Genomic DNA, 22,142 nt, shown 5'->3' with positions numbered 1-22,142 from the left:
GATGTATTATGCCGTGCTATGTGATTTCATTTCTTTTTGCTTCATGCCATGTAATGCTATGCATGTTATGCTATGTTGAGTCATTTCATTTCATTTCATATAATTTTATGTCATGTCCCATTTCTTTCATATCGCCTAATGTCACATTATGCCATGTTGTGCCATGCTGTGATTCCATTTCATTACAGTTCATGCCATGCAATGCCATATTATGCTATGTTGGGTGGATTCACATCACTTCTTGTAATTTCATGTCATGTAATGCCTTATTTTGCGCAATTTCTCTTATGCTATGTTATGTCATGCTACGCCATGTTATGTCATTTTATTTCGCTTCACGTCATAAAGTTATTAATGCCATGTAGTGCTATGTTATGCATAGCTATGTGATTTCATTTAATTGTAGTTCATGCGTTGCAATGTCATGCTATGTTATGTTATGTCATTTCACTTCACTTCATATAATTTCACGCCATGTAACGTCATCTACCGCCATGTCATAATAAGCCATTTCTTCCGCCTTTCTTTCTTATTTTATTTTCTGTCATGTAACATCATCTTATGCCGCGTAATGTCACCTCACTTCATGCCATTTCAGTATGATTCATGTAATGTTGCTTAATGTCATAATGTTGTTGTAATGTCTTACTATTCCTTGGCTAGTCATTTCGTTCGATTTCAAATTGTTTGATTTCTTTCAATTTCAAAAAGTTAACTTCTTTAATTCTGATTTTTAAAAATTCCTTATTCTTTTGTTATAAAGGTTGGCTAAGTTTCAAGGGCCGGTGTTGATTTTGAATAAAATACAATTTTTTAAAGAAATTATTGTCGTTTTTCTTTACTCTGATAATATTAGTATAGCTCAATTACGTACGAAGCAAAGTATCAGCCAAATAGCCGCTGCGGCCTCGGCGGCACACCTCCAGCCGATGGTCCAAATTTTCGATGACGCTGAGGCATAATTGAGGTTCTATGCCGTTAATGTGCCGAATTATCTCATCCTTTAGCTCTTGAATTGTTGCTGGCTTATTGACGTACATCTTTTCTTTCAAATAACCCCAAAGAAAGAAGTCCAACGGTGTCAAATCACATGATCTTGGCGGCCAATTGACATCGCCGCGACGTGAGATTATTCGGTCATCAAATTTTTCACGCAAAAGAGCCATTGTTTCGTTAGCTGTGTGACAAGTGGCACTATCCTGTTGAAACCACATATCGTCCACATCCATATCTTCCAATTCGGACCATAAAAAGTTCGTTATCATCTCACGATATCATCGAACACTATTCACAGTAACTGCCTGAGCGGTCTCATTTTGGAAAAAATACGGCCCAATGATGCCGCCGGCCCATAAACCGCACCAAACAATCACTCTTTGTGGGTGCATTGGTTTTTCAAGGGCAATCACTCTTGGATTATCATTCGCTCAAATGTGGCAATTCTGCTTATTGACGAATCCACTGAGGTGAAAAAAATCACGAAGTGCACGAAAATGCATTAATTTGAACGCCCGTTTTCATAATAAGCCTGAATAACTTTAACGCGTTGTTCGATTGTGTATCTTTCCATGGTTCAAATTGAGTTAGTCTGAAATTGAAAAATGTCACATCAAATACAGAAAAGCTTCACGTTTAGGTGTGGTTCACATTTAACATCGGCCCTTGAAATTGAACCACCCTCTACAATAACAACACGGTAAAAATACTTCTAGCCTCCTTATTTATTTATATATTTAGCTAAGTTGGTTTTTGTAATTTTTTTAAATGTGCATTTTTCTACCATAATATTTCCTACTATAATATGCGAGTTAGCTTCCAATCAAGTAATTTTATGCGTTTGTATGCATTTACAGTATGTTGAATACTCCTAGCCACCATCCTGCTCTTACATCGTTACATTTCCCTTAGAAATTCCCCTACTCGCCATCATCATCCGCGTTGAAGCTCTCATCCATCCGCTTCATCATGTCCATCACTGTAGCTGCAATATTTTCATATACCCGATTAATTTGCTCAGTGAATTGCTGCATATGCGTCCGAAATGCGTTCTCCAACTCTGCGCGCTCACTCTCGTCTACGCGCACCAAATCGTCAATTTCAGTTTGGCGTCGGCGACGACGACGTCTACCACTTTTCGACTTTGAATTGGTACTCTTTTTTGCTTTCTTGGCGGCTGCCGCCTTGCGTGCTCTCATTCGTGCCATACGCCGACGTGCTTCATCGATGATTTCATCACCGTCGCCGTCTGCGCCACCGCCATCCGCGGCGCCGCCACCAGCATGACAGGGCGCATTTACCTTGCGCATAATTTGCATGAATGATGTTCTTGGTCCGGCTGACAACTCGTCGCTATCGGCCGAACGTTTACGCCGATACTCATCCGAATCCTCTTCGCTACTGTCGCTGCGTCGTATGATTGCTTCTCCCATTCCGAACTCCGTTTTCGACTGCATGCGCACGCCCGGCAGCTGAAAGTCTAAATTCTTGCGCACTGCTGCGCCATTCTGAAAGAATTCCGCCACTTGCAAGGCTACACCTAAAGCGCTAGCTGCGGCTTGATCGAAGAAATCCTGTTAAGAAGAAGATGCATTTTAGTTGTTAAATGTTATTATCCTTTGATTATCCTGCGCTTACTTCTGGCTGGCTTGGTGCTGCTGCCAATAATTGTGCCAAACAGCTCCATATGCAAATGCGCGTAATGCTGCTTCGTAGACACATCGCCCGTTTTCCACTCATTTTGAAATGGCTTTTTGAGCATAGAATCCTTTGGCATTAACGCACCCTGGCTGCTCCAGTCCGACTGATGTTTGTTACATTTATTTATGAATTTAAAGTTTGTGACTTACAATTCGTTTTGGCTTAATATATTTTTTACTCAAAGTGCAATTAAATTTGCGTGCATTTCTTTGTGCACATCGGCTGCTGGCGCTGTGGAGCCAGTGTCAAATGTTATCGCTTCATCTCTTCTGCTTTAGTTAATTGCTGATCTGAAGCCGAGTGTCCGATTGTGTCTGACACGCAACAATTCAAAGAATTAACACTCGCGCTTCGACACCACAATATTTATCTGCAGCGCCTTTACATAATGCAAATAAAATATTTACAGTAGATAAAAAATGTTTTCGCTTTAATTTTGCCTTTTATTCGAAATGTCAACAATGTTTTTAATATATCTGCAATATAATCAGCGCATTTGTCATGCAAATTTCAGTTACACAATTCTGTTGGAAGATATTTGTACTTCTGCATAAAGCCGATACACCCATATAAACCAATAAAAAATATGTAAAGCGTATAAAGTTGGCTGTCTCACACATCCACATAGAGGGTCCAGAAAGTAGATTTGTTTAACCTTTGCTATTCCAATGCATCGGACAGCCTTGAAGAGCTTAGATGAGTTGAAATTAAATGAGTGAAATGAAGTGAAAAAGACGAGACTTGCACTTCGACCATAGGGCCTTTAGTGCTCTCTACACATGACAGGGCCTCATTGAAACCCAGTTCCCTTTTAGATTAGATTAGATAAGATTTGTGGGGGGTTGGACAAGTCCACTCAGTCAGGAGACCATTGTTCTACACCTGCATAAATTTCAGTGGAAAGAAAGGAGATAGGAAAGATAAAAGGTGGATGGTTAAAACGGATAAATTAGTTTGAGGTCACTCTTCCGCAAACCTCTTGGATTCATTTATGAATTTTAAGAGATCCGGAAGAGGAAGAGTATGAACTTTATCCATACTCAGTATATCGTAACCTAATTCCTAAGTCTGATTCTGGAAAATGCAGGGCAGCTACAGAGAAAATGATATGCAGTGTCGTCCTCCTCAAGAGAGGATAGGCATATCGGGCTGTCAACGACTCCCATGGCAGCCATATGCTGACCACAGATGTTGTGCTGTGTGATTACACCCATCCGTACTCTCAGGTCCTTTCTGCTGAGTTTTAGGAGAAAAGTCGCTATTTTCCTGTTTGTTTCTTTCACAAAGCACTTGGCTACTCTGCACGAGTTCAACCCAGACCAACGCCTTCTATGGGTAGACCTCATGAAGTCGTCAATCCATAGTTAAATCGATGCAGAATTTACACCTAGAAAGAGTTCAGGGGCTAGTGGCATACTTGCAGAGCCTTCATTTGCCTATTTATCAGCTAACTCGTTCCCTGTAATATCACAATGTCCAGGGACCCAAATAAGTCTAACTTTGTTGTGCTGAGCAACACTGTTCAGTTTTGTCTTACATTCACCGACTAACTTCGAAGAGCAGCGTGGGCTAGTGCAGCTTTACTGTCACTAAAAATTCCAACACTACTACCCCGCCACTTTTTCTCTTCTTATCCAGTATGCTACGTTCAAGATGGCATAGACTTTCGTAAGGAATACCGTGGCATCTGTCCTGTGGCATAGGAGTACTTAATGTCTTCGTCTAAGTACCGTCCAGATCCGCTTCCATCACTGGTTTTGGATCCGTCGGTACATAAAGTGTGCTGATATCCCGTTAATAGGTTATCTGGACTTAATCATTGATCTCTATCTGTGATCAAAACATCATACTTCCTACCGAAGCTAACGACAGGCACCCGATTGTCCACTGGCATCCAGAACAGTGTGCACCGATCCGACAACTGGTGGTATATCTGACACTGCCCAGTGCTTACTTCATTTCCCTAGACTCCGTTTAACTTGAGCCTGTACGCCGCCTTCATTGCTTTCTTTCGAATTTGAAGATCTAGATGCTGCAAGTTCAGAATGGCATTAAGGGCATACCAGATGTCATACTCATTCCACCAAGCACACACTTCTCTGTAGCCTGTTAAGGAGTTTTACTCTGGAATTAACCAATGTAGCCTTCCACCATACGACAGAGAATGTAATAATGGGTCTATTCAGGGTGATGTACAGCCAGTGTACTATCGAGGGTCTTAGATTCCATGTTTTGCCAAAGGTTCTCTTACACTGCCAGAAGACTTTTAGTGTTCAAGAGACCTTTTGCTCGACGTGCTTCTTCCAGTTAAGCTTACTATCTAGGACTACTCGTAAATATTTAATATCAGAAGACAGCTGCAGTGTTACCCCATTCAATGTGGATATTAACAGGCCTTCATATTGCGTATCCTAGTGAAAAGCACTAAGGTACTTTTTGTAGGATTCACCGAAAGACCATGCAATTCGCACCAGTGCTTAATCTTATTTAGAGCTACCTGCATTTTATTGCATATATCTTCAAGCGATCGTCCTGAGATTAATACGCACACATCGTACGCGTGGGCTTGCAAGTGTCCAATTTCCTGCAGATCCCTTAGAAGAGAGTCCACCACGAAGCACCAGAGAAGGGGAGAGAGTATACCGCCTTGTGGGCAACCCTTTTTAACCTCAACCATGACATCTTCATCGCTTTCTCTATCCATGGTAAGCACTCTTTTGGGTAGCATAGAGTGGATCCATCTGACAATGATTTCTTCTACTCCATAACTTCTGATAGAAGAGCACAAGGAGTCAAAGGTAGCATTGTCGAAAGCTCCTTCAACCCAGTTCCTTTAATAAATTTAATATGAAGCTGTTCGTTCTGTGCATGTTTTTCTTCTAGACCAATCAGGCCGAAATATCTACTTCTTCTTCTCGCTATGGCATCGCATTCAAAACGACAAAATGCAATGTGCAGTGACCTATGAGAATGCCAGTAAGTATTCTCAGTTTGTACTTAGGCAGACTTATAAGATTCTTGATTATAATTTGATTACGCCTTTTTTTTGTTGGGCGAGGTCGGGTTTAAATTGCCTTCTTACAGCGACCTTTATCGTTGAGTGATGTGACCAATAAAACAATCCCTTCTCCTCTTCTGAGGAGACTCCCTACCCGGAACTACTTTCTGCATTACTTTGGGCGAGGCCAGAATGGCAAAGTGGACCAGTTCTATTGACCTGCATCTGCATCTAGCATATATGTATCCAGCTTCCTGCCATAGGCTCGTCCTCTTATGTCTCTATCTGTGCCGCATTTTTGTCTATTGACCTCAATTTGTTCCTGCGACCTCTCCTTTTGACATGTGGAAGTTTTACCTATGTCATCAATAGTCTCAACTGCTCCGCCTTTTGAAGCAAAAGGAATATCGGAAGAATGCGATATCAAATTTGTTAGTACCGACTTGGTCCCGTCTGATATCATCGTGAGTCAAACAGTTAGGGCCTTCTTACACAAAAGTTCCTACTCTTCAGCCATCCACTCCACATATCGGAGGTACTGCATTATTTTTGCTGAATATGTCTTATCAGCATTCCAGTTTTTGATTGATGCACACATGGCCGGTATTAGATTGTTCACCTGTAATGGGAGTCCAAGTAGCGCCTCCAGTATTTGGCGCCCGTTTCGAAAACGGTCACATTGGAAGATAAGGCTTAGCCTGGCGTGGTGCCAGCTTACATCTCTTTTTTGCCCTGGAAAGAAAAGTTTCTGCGCTGCAAAAATATAAAGAAAGGACACAAAGCTTCAATGAAATGTACACCTTAAATGGATATCAAAAATTAGTCATTGAAAGGAAAATAGAAAATGAAAAAAAAAAAACAAAATAGTAAGAGAAAAAGGAAAAATAAAATAAAATAAAAAAATAAGCATTTATTAGTAGGTAAAAGCACAATGTGGGCTGTAACAAACCTCCAGTGCCAGATACCGATCATGAACTGACAAATCCTCAACCACTTGTTATGCACCATTAGTCCCAGCCCAATCGACCCCGCGTGTTTTTCCACCCTTTCTATACACTTATTTTCCATTGCATTGCCCTCTTTAGTAAGCCATCGCCATAGCCGCATTACATGTAGATAGCAAAATACATGCGGAGGGATAATCGCCACCTCTGCATTACACTTTGCTCTCGTGCAAGGAAAGAGTAGCTATTAACAATTAGGAATACAATGTAAACAGTTAATTAATTACTTACTTAGGTGGCCATAACAACCCGTTACCCAGTTACGGCCGACCTCACTAGCTCTCTCCAGGCGCCTCTGCTCCGCGCGCGCCTTCTCCAATTCTGTACCCCAAGCGAGCATAGGGTTTCCTCCACATGGTTTTTCCACCGGGGCAAAGGTCTTCCTCTGCGTCGGCTCCCTTGGACTTCGCCCTCGAACACCTTCATTGCTGGAACTTCTTCATCCATACGCACGACATGCCCTAGCCAACGCAGGCGTTGGATGGCGATGCGTTGAACTACGTCAATGTCGGCGTAGTGCTCATACAGCTCGTGGTTCTTTTTGCACGGTAGTCTTCGCCAACGCGCACAGGACCGAAGATCTTACGAAGAACTTTTCTCTCGAACATCCCAAGAGCGGCTGCATCACTTTGTGACACTACCCATGCCTCTGCGCCATAAAGCAACACGGGTATGATGAACGTCTTGTAAAGTGTCAGTTTGGTCATGCGAGAGAGGACTCGACTACTCAATTGCTTACTTAGCCCATAGTAACACCTATTAGCAAGAGTGATTTTCCGTTTGATCTCCAGGCTAATATCGTTGTTGCTGTTAACGGCGGTGCCAAGATAAATAAATTCTGGTACAACTTTGAAGGTATAGTTGTCCGCAATAACGTGCATTCCTACACGCCGTGTGTTCCGCGTTGTAGACAGCATATACTTCGTTTTACCCTCGTTCACCGCCAGACCCTCTCGTGATGATTCCTTCTCGATAGCAGAAAACGCAGTGGTGACATCTCGCTTACAGCGACTGATAATGTCAATGGCATCGGCGTATGCAAGGAGCTGGACAAATTTGTAGAAAATAGTGCCATTGCGATGAACACCTGCTTTTCGGAGTACCCCTCCCATCACGAAGTTGAAGAGGTTGGATGACAGTGGATCGCCTTGTTTGAAGCCCTGAACGGTATTGAATGGCTCGGAGAGGTTATTTCCTACCTTGACGGAGCTGGTTGTGTTGCTTAACGTCATTCTGCAAAGCCGTATGAGCTTCGCTGGTATACCGAACTCAGATATGGTGGCGTACAGGCAATCTTTTATCGGGCTATCGAACGCAGCTTTATAGTCGACAAAGAGATGATGGGTGTCGACTTGCTTTTTATGGGTCTTTTCCAGGATTGGGCGTTATTTGAAGATCTGGTCGATGGTGAACTTACCACGTCGGAAGACGCACTGATAAGGCCCGATCAGTGTGTTGGCAAACGGCTTAAGTCTTCCACATAGGACGCTAGACAAGACCTTGTAACCGATGGTTAGAAGACTGTTGCCCCGTGTGCAGATCGTCGGGTCACCCTTCTGCAGTACAGGACAAAGAACACTGAGATTCCAATCGTCGGGCATGATTTCTGCTAGCCATATTTTGCAGATGAGCTGATGCATGCTCCACCAAAACAACAACAACGAAACCTTAAACAAAACCCGCATTTCACCCGTTTTCAAAATTTTAATGTAACTGCTTTACTGATCAAAAAACTATGCATTACGAGATGCGAAACTCTCTCCTTTTATATGAGAACGCCCCCAGGAACTTATTTGAGTACTTCACAGCAATGCCAATCCCTGGCGAATCTATTAAATCTGATGTTGGGAAATCAGCGGAGTTATGTTTTTTTTTTCTTTCGCCGTGCCCATGTGGCTGTCAGCTTAGAATGAAGCAAGGCGAATTCATTATTTGTTTTCTTGTTTTTCAATACTTTGCTTTGACAATCAAACCTACAGAAGAGTGTTGGTCTAGTGCCGCCACCTTTAATGAACGCGCCTTGTGCCTGTCCCTGGGCTGATGAACAGCTGATTTACAAATTGGCGGGCTGTCAAAAAGATGGCGTCCAAAATAACCGAAGAAAGCAATACGTTTTTAAATTAATAGAAAATCTCCGCGATTTACATATTTATAATTGTTTTAAAATAAATTCAATTAAAACGAAATTAAGTACATTACAAGTCTCCACAGAGAAATCTGAACTTTCGCCGCCTTAAGCGTCTCCTATCGAGCCCAAAATTTAAATGTTAAAGTTATCTTTGAGAGTTGTTTTATCGTTTTAGGAGGTGAGACTGAAACATATCCTTCACTTGATTTTTTAAGGCACACCCTAATGTGCAAGCATATGCCAATAGTCGAACTGTAATAAGTGCCACGACCTCCCCAGTTCAATGCCAATACATAAAATCAATTTAAATGACCCTTAAGCGCCACGTGCGCTCGCTCCAGCTAACGTCAAACAAACACTTTCACATTTTGAAAAACAAAAAACACAATCTCACAAAAACTTTAATGTCTTACAGACAAAGTGAAAACTTTACTTTGCTTTTTATTTCTATTTCTGTTTCGTTCAATAAATGTTCAATACAAATAAAAAGCCGCTTAAAAAGGTCTGTGTGCAAAATCATAAGTTTCATAGAAAATAGAAAAAAAACGATAAAAAATAAAATAATAAAAACAAACGCTCTTCTACAACAACAATAAAGTTCCTTTTGCCAACGCTAGAGATGCATATGTCCGAGGTGAGCGACCAGTAGCGCCAACTTTCCAGCCAAACTGTGAAAAGTGTGTTTGGCCACACACACACACACCCTTACTTTAAATATTTATATGAAATACGCGCACACTTCAATCTTTCGCACCGCTGTAATAGCGCAACTTTATAATGATTTTCTTTTGTTCCATCTCTCTTTGCAGTACTCCAATGCCGCTGCTGGCACCCAGTCGCCCTACCAACAGGCGCTCCAATATCCACAGCAGTCGTACCCCTACACGCCGCAATACTCAACGCAGTCAACGCCCACTTACACCGGTCAGCAGGTCGCTCAACAGCATTACGCGCAAACGCTGCAACAAATCCAACAACAGCAGCAATTGCAAGAGCAATTGGAGCAACAACAATTGTTGCAGCAACAACAGCAGCCGCAGAGCTACGCGGCGCCGAAGGCCGCGCAGTCAAATCAAGTGGACCAACTGCAAGCCGCTTACCTGGCGTACCAGCAACAGCAGCAACAACAACAACTGCAACAGCAGCAACAATTGCAGCAACAACAGCAGCAGCAACAGCAACAATATGTGAGCCAACAGGAATACCAACAACAACTGCTGCGCCAACTCTACAACCAAAATCGTCCAACAGCGCCCGCATTCCCTGCTAGCGCCAATCAGCAGACCAGCCCCATTTACACCACTGCCGACTATGCCAACTACATGCAGCGCCAACAACAACAGGCTGAGCGTCAATTTGGCAATGCGCCAACTGCTGCCACTCTCGCCGCCAACAACGGTCTGAGCACCACGCCCATACCGTCCACCATCGGCAGCAGTGGCACCACCACCACCGAGAAATTGCTTGGCGTGCAATATTCGCCGTCGGACAAAGTGTCGCACGTCAAATTCTCCAGCGGCAATCTGCAGTATAATTTCTAAGGTCGCCGCGCCAGCGGCTGTGCTGCGCAGTGACGGACTGATGTGAGTGTGTGAGTTGTGAGCGGACATAAAATATTTATAGAAAAATATAAAACTAAAAAAAAATTCCACTAATCGGTTACAGGACGAACGAGGGCATGAATTGCCTGCTCAGCTTTTTAGGTAAATATGTTCCTCGAATTTTTGGCAAAAAATTTAATCTTCTTCAAGGGTGGCTGTCACGGCAAATTGCTGCGAAGCTCTTCGATGCTTTGAGACTTTGAGGGGCGCCAAAAAAAATCGATTACTTTTTCGAACCAATTTTGTATTTATAGCAACAGTCATCTAAATTTAAGTTACCTTTTTTAATTTATATTATACGGCTAGTAAAAAAAATTTAAATGTGCGATTGGAAAATCTTTGACTGTTGAACAAATTCCTCTAATAAAGTAACAAATGCATATGAATTTAAAAACCTACTTGTGATTTTTGCTTTGGACGAACATTCAAATAAATGAAGTGAGAAGGGAGTTTGTGAATCTGTAAGTGTGCTGGGAATGTCTTCAAGTCTGCCGCTTGCCTAATTTTGTTCGCGCAATTGAGCTGTTTCATACCAAACGAGGTTTCGGACAGGGTGACTCGCTGTCGTGTGACTTCTTTAACCTTATGCTGGAAGAGATCGTGTGAGCCACAGAACTTAATTGCTCAGGCACAATGTTTTTTAATAGCGTACAATTTTTGGCGTGTGCCGATGATATTGACAAAATCGGCTTTAACAACCAGCTTTTGCCTTTTCTAAGCTGAATAAAGAAACAAAGCGAATGGGTCTGGTAGTGAACGAGCTCAAAACGAACATCAACAAACAGTCGGTGCACGCGCATATCGGCACCCACGTTACTGTTGGCAGTTATGATTTCGAGGTTGTACTATACTTAGTTTAGCTAAGAACCAGCATTAAAGCCGAAAACAATGTCAGCCTTTGAAACCAACGGAGAATCTCGCTCGCCAACGAGTACTACTTTGGACTAAGTAGCCAAATGAGCAGTAAAGTCCTCTCTCGACGAACAAAACTAACACTCTACAAGACTCTCATCATGCCCGTCCTAACTTATGACGCAGAAGTGTGGACGACGAACACAGCCGATGAAGCGACGCTTGGAGTGTTTGAGAGAAAGATTCTGTGGAAGATTTTTTGGACCTTTGCACGCTGGTGACGACGAGTATCGCAGGCGACGGAACAAAGAGCTGTATGAGCTTTAGGACCACATAGACACAGCGCTGTGAATAAAGATCCAGCAGCTACGTTGACTGGGTCATGTTGTTCGAATGAATACAAACACTTCGGCTCTGAAAGTATTCGATGTGGTACCAGCTGGTGGTAGCAGAAAGATCAGGCGGAGATGGGCTTGGCTTCACTTAGTGTTTCCAACTGGCGTCTTAGCATGAAAAAGAAATGACTGGAACGCTTTGTTAAAGTCGACCAAAATCGCGTGAGCGGTTACAACGCCAATCAAGAAGAAGATTTGAGGGTTGAGGTTTTTAGGAGGATTTGGGGTTTGAGGTTTTTTATATTTTAACTAAAGTCCATCGTCTTCTACTTCTTACCTCTGTGTCTTTTCCGCTTGGCGGATTGGGCTGATATTTAAAATTTTCGCCGGTCATCTCTCTCGTCTGTGAAGTGAGTTCAGAACCACTTATTATTGGTGGAGATGGAATAAAGTGACCTTCTGATTCCTTGTACCGCCTTCAAGAACTTACATATAAATTGCCCTTTTATGCTGCTGAAGAACTTTAGTGTGTACCCTAAGTACTTGGAATTAAGCATCCAGACGCGTACTAATAATTGGAGCAGAAACGCGATCAAATATCTAACAGAGGTTATAACCAACTGCTTTTCACATTTTCATATATATATTTGAAGTTGTACCACAAAGGTGGTACCTTGATAACTAAAACAACCCAAATATGTGCTTACGCAGATGACATCGCTATTCTCTCAAGAAATAGGAATGATTTAAAAGCAATTTTCTTAAAAATTAACACAACTGCGAACGGTATTGGCCTTTTTGTAAACGATGGCAAAACCAAATATCTGTTAAAATCGAGGCGGCCTGCACAGATGCAAAATTTCCATGTAGGAGTCTATACTCTTGAAACTGTGCAGCATTTTAAGTACCTTGGAGTTACGTTCACATGTAGCGGGGATTCAACTTTCGCAGTCAGAGATCGCATCAACGCCGCAAACAAAGCGTATTATGCCCACCTTAATTTATTCAAGGCGCGACTTTTGTCTAAAGCTACAAAGTTCACTATGTATAAGACCCCTTCTTATACGACCAATCCTAACGTATGGTTGTGAGGTATGGACTCTTAAGGTTGATGACTGCGCACAGATTTCCCAATAAGAATGGATGATGGTACTTACAGAATTCGATTGAACTCTGAACTGAACAATCTAACTCAGAACGAGACATCTGTTCGTTTTATTAAAGCGCAGCGCATAAGATGGCTAGATCATGTGATCCATATGCCAGCGCCTGTACCGTGAAGAAATCCTTGACAGGAAAGCTAATGGGCGTGAAGAACAAAGGCAGACCGAGAAACCGTTGAATAGACGCAGTGGAACACGATCTGATGAAGCTGGGAATACGTAATTACGAAGCAACAGCTCAAGATAGACCGCTTTGGTAGAACATTTTGAACAAAGCTTTGATGCACCTCGCGTAGTAACGCTATGAAAGAAGAAGAAGGTGAGGTATTCTGTTGATTTTACCTTGAGTCTGGTGAAGACTATGGGATTTACAATTATTTCTGTAACGAGGGTGGTTGGAGTCGTGTGTTGTGTCATGTGGCATATTTTTTTATTTCTCCAGTTGTTGTGGGTGGTTTGAAATCACGACGATTTATTTGCAAGATCCATGAGTTTTCTTTCACCAGGGTACGTTTGAGATCATTTTGAGGGCTTCTGATTGGAATTTTTGAAGTATCTATTTCGTTGTTGAATTTAACTGCAATGCCCCAAAGTTGAATGCCATATGTCCATATCGCTTTGAAGATAACTGAGTAAAATGAGAGCTTACTTTCGAGAGAAACATGGGAATTTCGCTTTAATAACCAATAGAGGCTTCTGAATTTTATTCCTATAGTCTTCCGTTTGGTGAAAATATGGGTTATCCAAGTCAGTTTGCTATCAGGATGACGACGTTAGTGACGTTAGTTGGGGGATGATTATATGATATTATTGAGCTTAACGGGTGGGCAAGTTTTTCGAATTAGTGTAAAAGTCACTTGGGAAGAGTTTGTCTCGTTCGGCCTGATGCGCTACTCTTTCAACCAATGAGTTATTTTATCAAGTCCTTTATGTAGCTTTTGGGAGGCCACATGAGGTTGCAGTCAATTGTGAGTACGGCAGTGTAATCTGCGAACGTTCCAACTATTGTTTCTGCAGAAGCTGGTAGATCGTATGCGTATAACGAGTATAAGATGGAGTTCATAACCCTGCCTTGCGGTACACCATCTGAACTTTTACATAGTTCAGACTGTTCTTCGCCTTGCCTGACAAAGAAATATCGCTTTTCGAGGTTGTTGTTGTTGTTGAAGTGGTTGAGTATTTCCACTGAAATAATCCTAATTAGTGACCAGCGCCGATTTACTACCACTGTCCTCGTGTGATGATGTCTTTTTTTTTGTTCGAAGTGTGATCCATTTATTGAGGTCCAAATATATATAGCAGCAAATTATTTTTCTCGATGTCTGCGATCTCATTAATTTGCTGCAAGAAAGGCTTACCGAAGGAGTGGAGTCGTGCCCCAGCTAGCCCTGGACATTCACATAAGTAGTGGAAAAGACTTTCCTTCGCCTCTTCCGCTTGACAGCTTCTGCAGATGCGATTGAAAGGTAGGTTGAGTCTAGCTGCATATTCCCCTACTTTCCAATAACCTGTAAGGGTTGCAGTGATGCGTGAGATGTTTGGCCGAGAACATCCTACCAGATCATTCATCCTTTGGATTTTGTACGATGGCCATGTGTTTTTGTTGTAATACATGTAGTTTGCTTTCATCTTCTTTCGGCTAAAGCATGATAGTAAGAAGCAATGGAAGCTTTTAATGTGTTGAGTGGGCTGGATACTGCCACCTCCTCTGCTATATCTAGTGCCGAACCTTTTCTTGCTAGCTCATCTGCCATCTCATTACGCCCTATCTTAGTATGACTGGGACCCATATCAGAGTGATTTCAAGCCAATGACTAAGTAATTCCAGTTCCTCTCTACACTGTAAGATTAGCTTGAATGAAATGGAGTTGGAGTCTAAGGCCTTTATAGCTGCTTGACTGTCTGAAAAGATCGCTACCCTTGCACCAACTTCCTTGTAGAGTTTTAGTGATCTCCATGCTTCTCTGATCGCTAAAAGTTCTGCCTGGAACTCGCTGGCATAGTCAGGAAGTCGAATTGACTGAGATAGGTTGAGTGGCTCCGAATGGAAGCCAGCTCCCACACCACAGTTCATCTTAGTTTTTTTTTTCGGGGTAGGAGTTAATAAATATGTGTTAATTTATTGGTAGAGTGTCTTTTATTTCATAGAGTAAGCCATCATGTCAAACGCGGTCAAAGGCTTGAAATATACCCAGAAAAGCCGCCATGCAATATTTTTTGTTTGTTCAAATGCTTTGTGTATTCTGTTTACGAGTCTATGGGCTTATTCGGTGGTATTGTGTCTTTTTCTGAAACCGATTTGGTGATTTGGGATTATATTTCGTTCTTCAATTATTGGCATTATTGTTTCGAGGAAAAGGGATTCCATTACTTTAGAGGCAATAGGCTGATGGGCCGATATGAATTGATTTGTTCAGCGCTTTTTCCATTGAGAGGAAATAAAACCAGGTAATGTATTAATAAGTAGAATATTTACGCAAGGAAAAGCAGTCCTTCTTTTAGGAGTTCTTTCCGTATTTCTTCTATTACAAAGTCGTATCCAGGGCCTTTTTTTAAGTTTTTTTATCACTTCTTTAACCTCATTTTTCGAGAACTTCTTATCCATGTAGTGCGTGTGTTCTAGGGTACCTTTTACTTTTTGAGCAGTGCTTTGCGATGGTTCGCTTCCGTGGGAGCAGAACACTCGACGTGACGAGCAAATAAGTTTTTCGTCTTGATATCTCTTTTAACCCATTTGTTAGTTTTCATTTTAATGGATGATTGTACTAGAGTCGGCCTTTTTAAACTGTTTGTTGCGTTCCATAAAGAGTAGTATTTCAAAATAAGTAACCAAGAAAAGCAATTAAAATTTGATGAATTTTACGTGTTTCATTTACTGTCAAAAATAAAAAAAATTCCTCAATTTTTACATGCATGCATTTGTTGGCAATATTTTATTTAAAATCATCATACACAAATATTACATAAATATGTATATAAATATATATATATGTGTGTGTGTTTGTGTCAGTATAAAGCAGTTCAAGTTACGCATATGCGAGCCCTGTGCGCCCATTACTCCTCTGCACCCAACGCAAAGCTCGGCTTATCCGCTGTTTTCACAAAATATACGCCACGTGCATCGAACGGAACTGGATCGCCCATCAGTATGCGTTCGCCGCTACAATTCTTCGCTCGCACATCGTCCATGGAATTACAAGCGCTGGCATGGAAACCCTTGTCACTGTTGATGGACTCGGCAAAATATTCATAGGAGCGGCCGTGACTGCAGCCGGCTTTAAAGGAGGAAAGTACAGCAATAAATTTAGAGAGAGCTTTAAAAGTGTGTGTTTTTATTTTAATAAAATTATTCATATTAAATTGGCAAATGTCACTAGGCGCAATTGTAGAAAACGCTTCTAAACACTGGCTAAGAATTGTTAAGAATAAAAAATTCAGTTATTTCATTTTTACTAGCTAATACCAGGTGCTGGTTGTCAATAAACGAATATTGATTTTATTTACATAATTCTTAAAAAAATTTGAAAACTACGAGTTTCTTCAAAACATTTAAATTTTATCAAAATAATTTTAATTTTTGTAGGAAAAATATTCAGAAAAAAAATAAAAAAGTTCTTATTAAAAGCAAAATTTATTTTATATTAAAGTATTTTTTATTTATTTTTTTTTTTAATTAAGAAAACATAATTTTTTTATTTTTTAGGATGAAACTTACTTACAAAAATTTAAAAGTATGAGTTTTTTCACAACATTTCAATTTTTTTAAATAACTTTAAATTTTGTTTAAAAAATATTCAGAAAAAAATTTTAAAAATTCTAATTAAAAGCAAAATTTATTTTATACAATATAAAAAAATTGTTTTAAACAAAATATTTTTTTTTATTCTTAAAAAAATATATATATAATTTCTTTTCTTTTTTTTGGTTAATACACACTTAAACAAATTTAATAAATTTAATTTTTTTCAAAAACAAATTGATTTTTTTCAGGAAAATTTGAATTTGTATATGTAAAAGTTAATTAATTTATGTTGGAAAAATATTAAGAAAAATTTAAAAATATTCCAATTAAAAAAAATTGTTTAAACAAATTTATTTTTTCAAAAGAATTTTAATTTTTGTTGGAAAAATATTCATAAAACAATTAAAAAAGTTCTTTTTAAAATTTATTTTATATTAAAAAACTGTTTTTATGTTTTAAGACGAAATATACTTAAAAAATTAAAAAGTATTAATTTTATGCAAAAACTTTAATTTTTGTTCCGAAAAGTTTAAATTTGTTAAAAAAAATGTTTAATTTATGTTGGAAAAATATTTATAAAAAAATTAAAAATATTCCACTTAAAAAAAATTGTTAAAATAATTTGATTTTAATTTAATAAATTTAAAACAAATAATTTAAATTCTCGTTGGAAAAATAAAACGAAGTCTGTTACAACCTCAAAATTACAACTGTCTACAGTGACGTGGGTGCCGATACGCGAGTGCGCCGACTGTTTGTTTGAATACAGGAGGTACCTCGTTTTGCCCTCGTTCACCACCACACCCATTCGCTTTGCCTCTTTATCCAGTTTGAAGAAGGCAGAACTAACAGCGGGGTTGTTAAGGCCGATGATGTCAATATCATCGGCATGCGCCAGCAATTGTACGCTCTTATAAAAAATTGTGCCTGAGCGATTAAGTTCTGCGGCTCGTACGATGCTCTCCAACATCAGGTTAAAGAAGTCACGCGACAGCGTGAAAACTTCGTTTGGTATCAAAGGGCTCGGAGAGGTCCTTCCCAATTCTGACGGCGCTGCTGGTGTTGAGCAACGCCATCTTGCATAGCCGTATCAATTTTGCGGAGATACCAAATTCAGACATCGCGGCATAAACTCGTAGGCAACTCCTTTTCGTACTGTCGAATGGAGCTTTGAAATCGACGAAAAGATGGTGGAAGTCGATTCTCCTTTCATGGGTTTTTTGCAAGATTTGGCATATTGTGAATATTTGGTCGATGGTATACTTTCCAGGTCTAAAGCCACACTGATAAGATCCAATCAGTTGATTGACTGTTTCAGCCTTTCACACAATACGCTCACTGGAATCTTATAGGCTATATTTAGAAGACTAATCCCGCGGTGATTGGCACAGATTGCAGGATCGCCCTTCTTATGGATTGTGCAGAGCACACTTAAATTCCAATCGGCAGGCATCCTTTCATCCGACCATATTTTGCATAGAAGCTGATGCATGCACCTTACCTTTGTTGTTCTTTAGCCGAGTTATTGCTATTCTCACCTCGTCATGGTCGGGTAGCGAACGACAATTCCGTCGGCAACGATTGGGGTATCGGGTTCTTCACATTCTCTGTGACATGCGCAGCTGTCACTGTTTAACAGCGGCTACTAGACTTCAAAAGCCACCCAGCAAAGATCACTCAAATGGCCTTTCTACTCTCAAGAAAGCTAACGAAAGTTTTACGGAGAATTTGGAGGAAATGGGACAGCTTTTGCTGGACACTCACTTTCCGGACTGTGTCAGTGTGGGTGAGAACAGTGAAGACACTGGGAACATCAGCAGAAAACTCTCTCTGTGGCCGTAAAATCTTTACAGTGAACAAAACTAAATGGGCGATCTCCACCTTCAGTCCATTTAAATCACCAGGTGCTGATAATATACATATAGTCGTGTCTACAACAGCACGGCGTGAATGTATGATATTAGCACTGGTTTTGACAAATATTTTCAGGATAAGCCTGTATTTAGGCATAGTGCCTAAAAATTGCAGTAAAGGCGGGGTAGCTTTCATTCAGAAAGCAGGCAAAAGGCGGACCAGACGCTAAAAGCCTTTCGACCCATAAGCTTAATTTCTTTCTTGCTCAAAGCTGTGGAAAAAATAATTAAGCAATCTATTAGAGACGCTTGTCTGTACATCGCTTGACATTACGGGGGCATTCGAGAATGTTTTTTTAGCTCTATTGAGGAAGGTATGGTTAGGAAGGAAATAGAGGGACTAATCGTAACGTGGGTTCGCGATATGTTGAGGAATAGAATGACAATCTTTGAAACTGGCCAAAAAGATTATGTGTTAGATCAATCAAAGGATGCCCCCAAGGAGGTGTTTTATCACCGCGGCTTTGGTTATTTATTATTGACGAGCTCTTACAGGCTCTCGATGATCTCGGAATACGAAGTTTGGGGCTTTGCTGACGATCTAGTCATCATGGTTAAAGGCAAATTTGACTTTACTACAACTGATCGCATGCAATTAGCTCTCGAAATTACGCAAAACTGGTATCGGGAGAAAGGACTTTCGATAACTCCGAACAAAACAAACCTTCACCCGAAGAAGGAATTTAAGCCGAGGGATCCTTAAACTAGGGGACGGCGTCTTAACTCCATCGGGGGACATGAAATATCAGGGAGTAATCCTTGGTAAAACTTTGATCTGGAAAAATCACGTATCGTACATCACAAATAAAGCCTAAGAATTCTGGGTTCAATCCTGAACTCTCAGTGTCTGGCCGTCTAGGACAAGGATATATAGGGATTAAGGGACTTCCCTATAAATATCAGGGTGCTTTATAATTTAATTTTTTTTTTGTTCTGCGTGCTCTGTCAACTTTCATTTGATATCCATAGTTCCATACTTTGTATAATTTTATAATTATAGGATTTTTTTTAAATCACCTCACTTATTGAAACTTACAGATATTAAAAAAAATAATAATAACGTTTTGTGAAAAAACTGTAAAGGCAGATTTTCTAGCTTCATGCGTATATCGATTTCCTCAAGTATGCCAAAAAAAATTAAATTTTGTAGTATGGTGTAATAAGATGAGCTTGATTATGGCTCCAAAAAAACCCAGAATTCACACAAAGTCAACAAGAAGCCACACGCTGAGTGCCTATCAGTTAGCGGAATGGATGCGTATAAAAATGCAGCTTCACGCATCCGAACCCTACTAGCAAAATTTCGATCTTTCACATTCTACTCACTAAAAATCTTTGCCAGCTCACTGCAGCCCGGTTGTGGAGCACGTCCGCCATTTGGATAGAAATCCACCGAACCAATGGGTTTTTTGAATCCCAAAACACCAGCACAACTGTGTATAACATCGACGAACTCTGCGTCAGTTGCATCCAAATGATTCTCAGGGCCAATGCAGTCTTCAAAGGCGGGACGAGCTGGATCGAGGCCTGCGATAGAAATATTGGAGATGTAAAAAAAGTGAAAAAAAGCGACACAGAAAGAACAAAAACACACACCTGTGATACGTCCCACTCTGTGCCTAGCATACGAGCCGGCGTAACCCATAATATGCGCACCCAGACTGTGGCCGATCAAATGTATGCGCTGCGGATCCGCGTAGTGCTCCTCCACCAGCAAGTCAATCAAGCGCGACAAAGCGCGTCCCACATGGATGGCATAACGCGCCGGCTTCAAGTAATAAATGCTATCCGCTTGCTCGCGCCAATTTACGGCAAACACATTCACATTGCGATGCTTCGTGTAGGCTTCGCGTATCGATTGTATTGAACGACTCTGACTGCTCGACTTCCAACCGTGCACCAACATTTTCGTATCCAACTCGGGCTTGAATTGCGCCAGCAGCTCGCCCCATTCCTCGGAGGCGTGTCGATGGCGAACGACTGTAGTTGCGAACGGTTCAATTGAGATGTTGCTGATAAAGGGTGTAAGCGTATGAGCACTGGTTTAAAAGATAAATCGATTTTATTTTTTTTTTGTTGGCAATAATTTTTTTTTTTTCTGTGCTTGTGTGCACAACTCACCCGCCGTAGTATTCGAATTGCACAAACATCGGCATATTGCGTTCGATCGCCGGCGGTGGTTCTAGGAGATAGGCCAATTCGGTCTCACCATTGCCATTCGCCATGTACAACCAGGTTTTATTGTAATCCTCATCTCTCAGCGGCACATGCGAACGTACACCAACTGTGCGCGGGGGTGGAGAGATTATAGATTTTTAAACAGTATTTTAACAGTTATATGCATATTTGTATGAGTTCACATTTATCTATTTACGTACATAGCAGCCAAACTGGACGTATAACCTTCACGATTGCCGCAATGCCCGTTATAATCCATTGGAACAAAACGAATGTGCCGGCGATTTCGTTACGACACGGATGTACGATGTTGCAGATGCAAGCCACCGAATTGGACATTGCCACAAGTGGAGCAAAAACTAACGTCTTTCCTGTCTGTATTTACAAGAGATCGCTGAGCGCCTTAAGCCAATCAGCAGGAAATGCGTGCGCCTGTGGCAGCGCTTCCACTGAAGTCCAACAACTGATTTCGGGTGTGAGATGTGATTGAATGGTTGCCTTAAGCGTTTCATGGGCATGTGTCAGGCACATAAGTATTTATGTAGACATGTTTGAAGTTAGGGGAAGACGTAAGTAACAACTTACAGGTAGATGTTGTTTAATGTACGTCGGTGCTCTTTGTTAACTTAAGTGGGTGTGTTCCTGCTTGTCAACATGCCTTACAACGGCAATGTCATTGCTTTTTCTTGTAATCAACAAAACTTATCATTGCTGCGGAAACATGCATGCACACACGTACATATGTATGTGCACTTACAAGCTCTCATGCATGCATGCCTTGCCTCTCGCCCCTTGCTTGTGATTCATTTCCTGCTTTTCGTGTGAATTAATTAGCAAGGCCTTTTAAGAAGTTTGAATTTAAATCTTTGTTTCATGAATAAAAACTGGTTTTGTAGGGCATCCGCTTTCAGATACTTACCCAGCTCATACACACACACATATGCAAGTTTGCAGGGCACTTTATGCCCTATAAGGCATTACGCATGCTACCAAATTCTGTCATTAAGAAGCTTTTAGTCATAAAAGGAAGCGACGAAAACAAAAACAAAAAACAACAACAACAAAAAAATATATAAAAAAACCTCAAAATAAAAATAAATAATTGCAGCACTTCAATGAAACAAGAATTACAGAGAAATATCATTTAAAAGGCATTAAGGCCCTCACCTCATTTGAAATGTTGGCTTTTGGGAGTTTTTTAAACTCGTATAAAACGGTAACGAAAACAGATTTTTTACTTTTCTTTCCAATATTTTATTTCTTGATCCATTCTTAAAAAATAAAAATTTTGTTTTAGCCACACGAGGCTCGTTCAAAAAGTTGTCAGCCTTCAAAAATGGTCTTCCAAAAAAGGCATAGCGCTGACGACACGAGTTCCTGGACTCACAGGTGTCTTAAATCAAAAGGACAAACAAGTTCTTGTTCAGTATGAATGTCGTTATCGTGTGAACTACGATCATTCGAAAAATAAACATTTTTAGTATTTTTTTCGGACCTTTAAAGTCAAAAGCAAAGGTCAAAAAACGGCTTT

At 40.6% G+C, this 22,142-nt stretch overlaps 3 protein-coding genes across 3 annotated transcripts in view; 1 reads left to right on the top strand and 2 right to left on the bottom strand.

Moving 5' to 3' along the window:
- LOC129238953 (putative uncharacterized protein DDB_G0271606) overlaps positions 1 to 10,826 on the top strand; it is a 29,476-nt gene extending 18,650 nt beyond the window's left edge. Inside the window, exons 2-3 of the mRNA XM_054874201.1 lie at positions 9,637 to 10,410; positions 10,493 to 10,826. Of these exons, the coding sequence (XP_054730176.1) occupies positions 9,637 to 10,368 (732 nt within the window). The 3' untranslated portion in view covers positions 10,369 to 10,410; positions 10,493 to 10,826. The remainder of the gene's footprint in view (positions 1 to 9,636; positions 10,411 to 10,492) is intronic.
- LOC129238954 (uncharacterized) lies at positions 1,704 to 2,804 on the bottom strand. The gene is made up of 2 exons (XM_054874202.1): positions 2,635 to 2,804; positions 1,704 to 2,570 (listed from the first exon to the last, which is right to left on the bottom strand). Exons 1-2 carry the CDS (start codon positions 2,734 to 2,736, stop codon positions 1,917 to 1,919), a joined length of 756 nt encoding a protein of 251 aa, XP_054730177.1. The 5' UTR covers positions 2,737 to 2,804; the 3' UTR covers positions 1,704 to 1,916.
- Positions 10,827 to 15,727: 4,901 nt separating the features above from the next.
- Positions 15,728 to 20,950, bottom strand: LOC129238691 (pancreatic triacylglycerol lipase-like). The gene is made up of 5 exons (XM_054873808.1): positions 20,812 to 20,950; positions 20,555 to 20,717; positions 20,030 to 20,472; positions 19,760 to 19,960; positions 15,728 to 16,053 (listed from the first exon to the last, which is right to left on the bottom strand). Exons 1-5 carry the CDS (start codon positions 20,948 to 20,950, stop codon positions 15,833 to 15,835), a joined length of 1,167 nt encoding a protein of 388 aa, XP_054729783.1. The 3' UTR covers positions 15,728 to 15,832.
- Positions 20,951 to 22,142: the final 1,192 nt, after the last annotated feature.

The sequence above is a fragment of the Anastrepha obliqua genome, chromosome 2, assembly GCF_027943255.1.
Source record: "Anastrepha obliqua isolate idAnaObli1 chromosome 2, idAnaObli1_1.0, whole genome shotgun sequence".
NCBI lineage: Eukaryota > Metazoa > Arthropoda > Insecta > Diptera > Tephritidae > Anastrepha > Anastrepha obliqua.
This window is presented reverse-complemented; position numbering and strand designations above follow the sequence as displayed.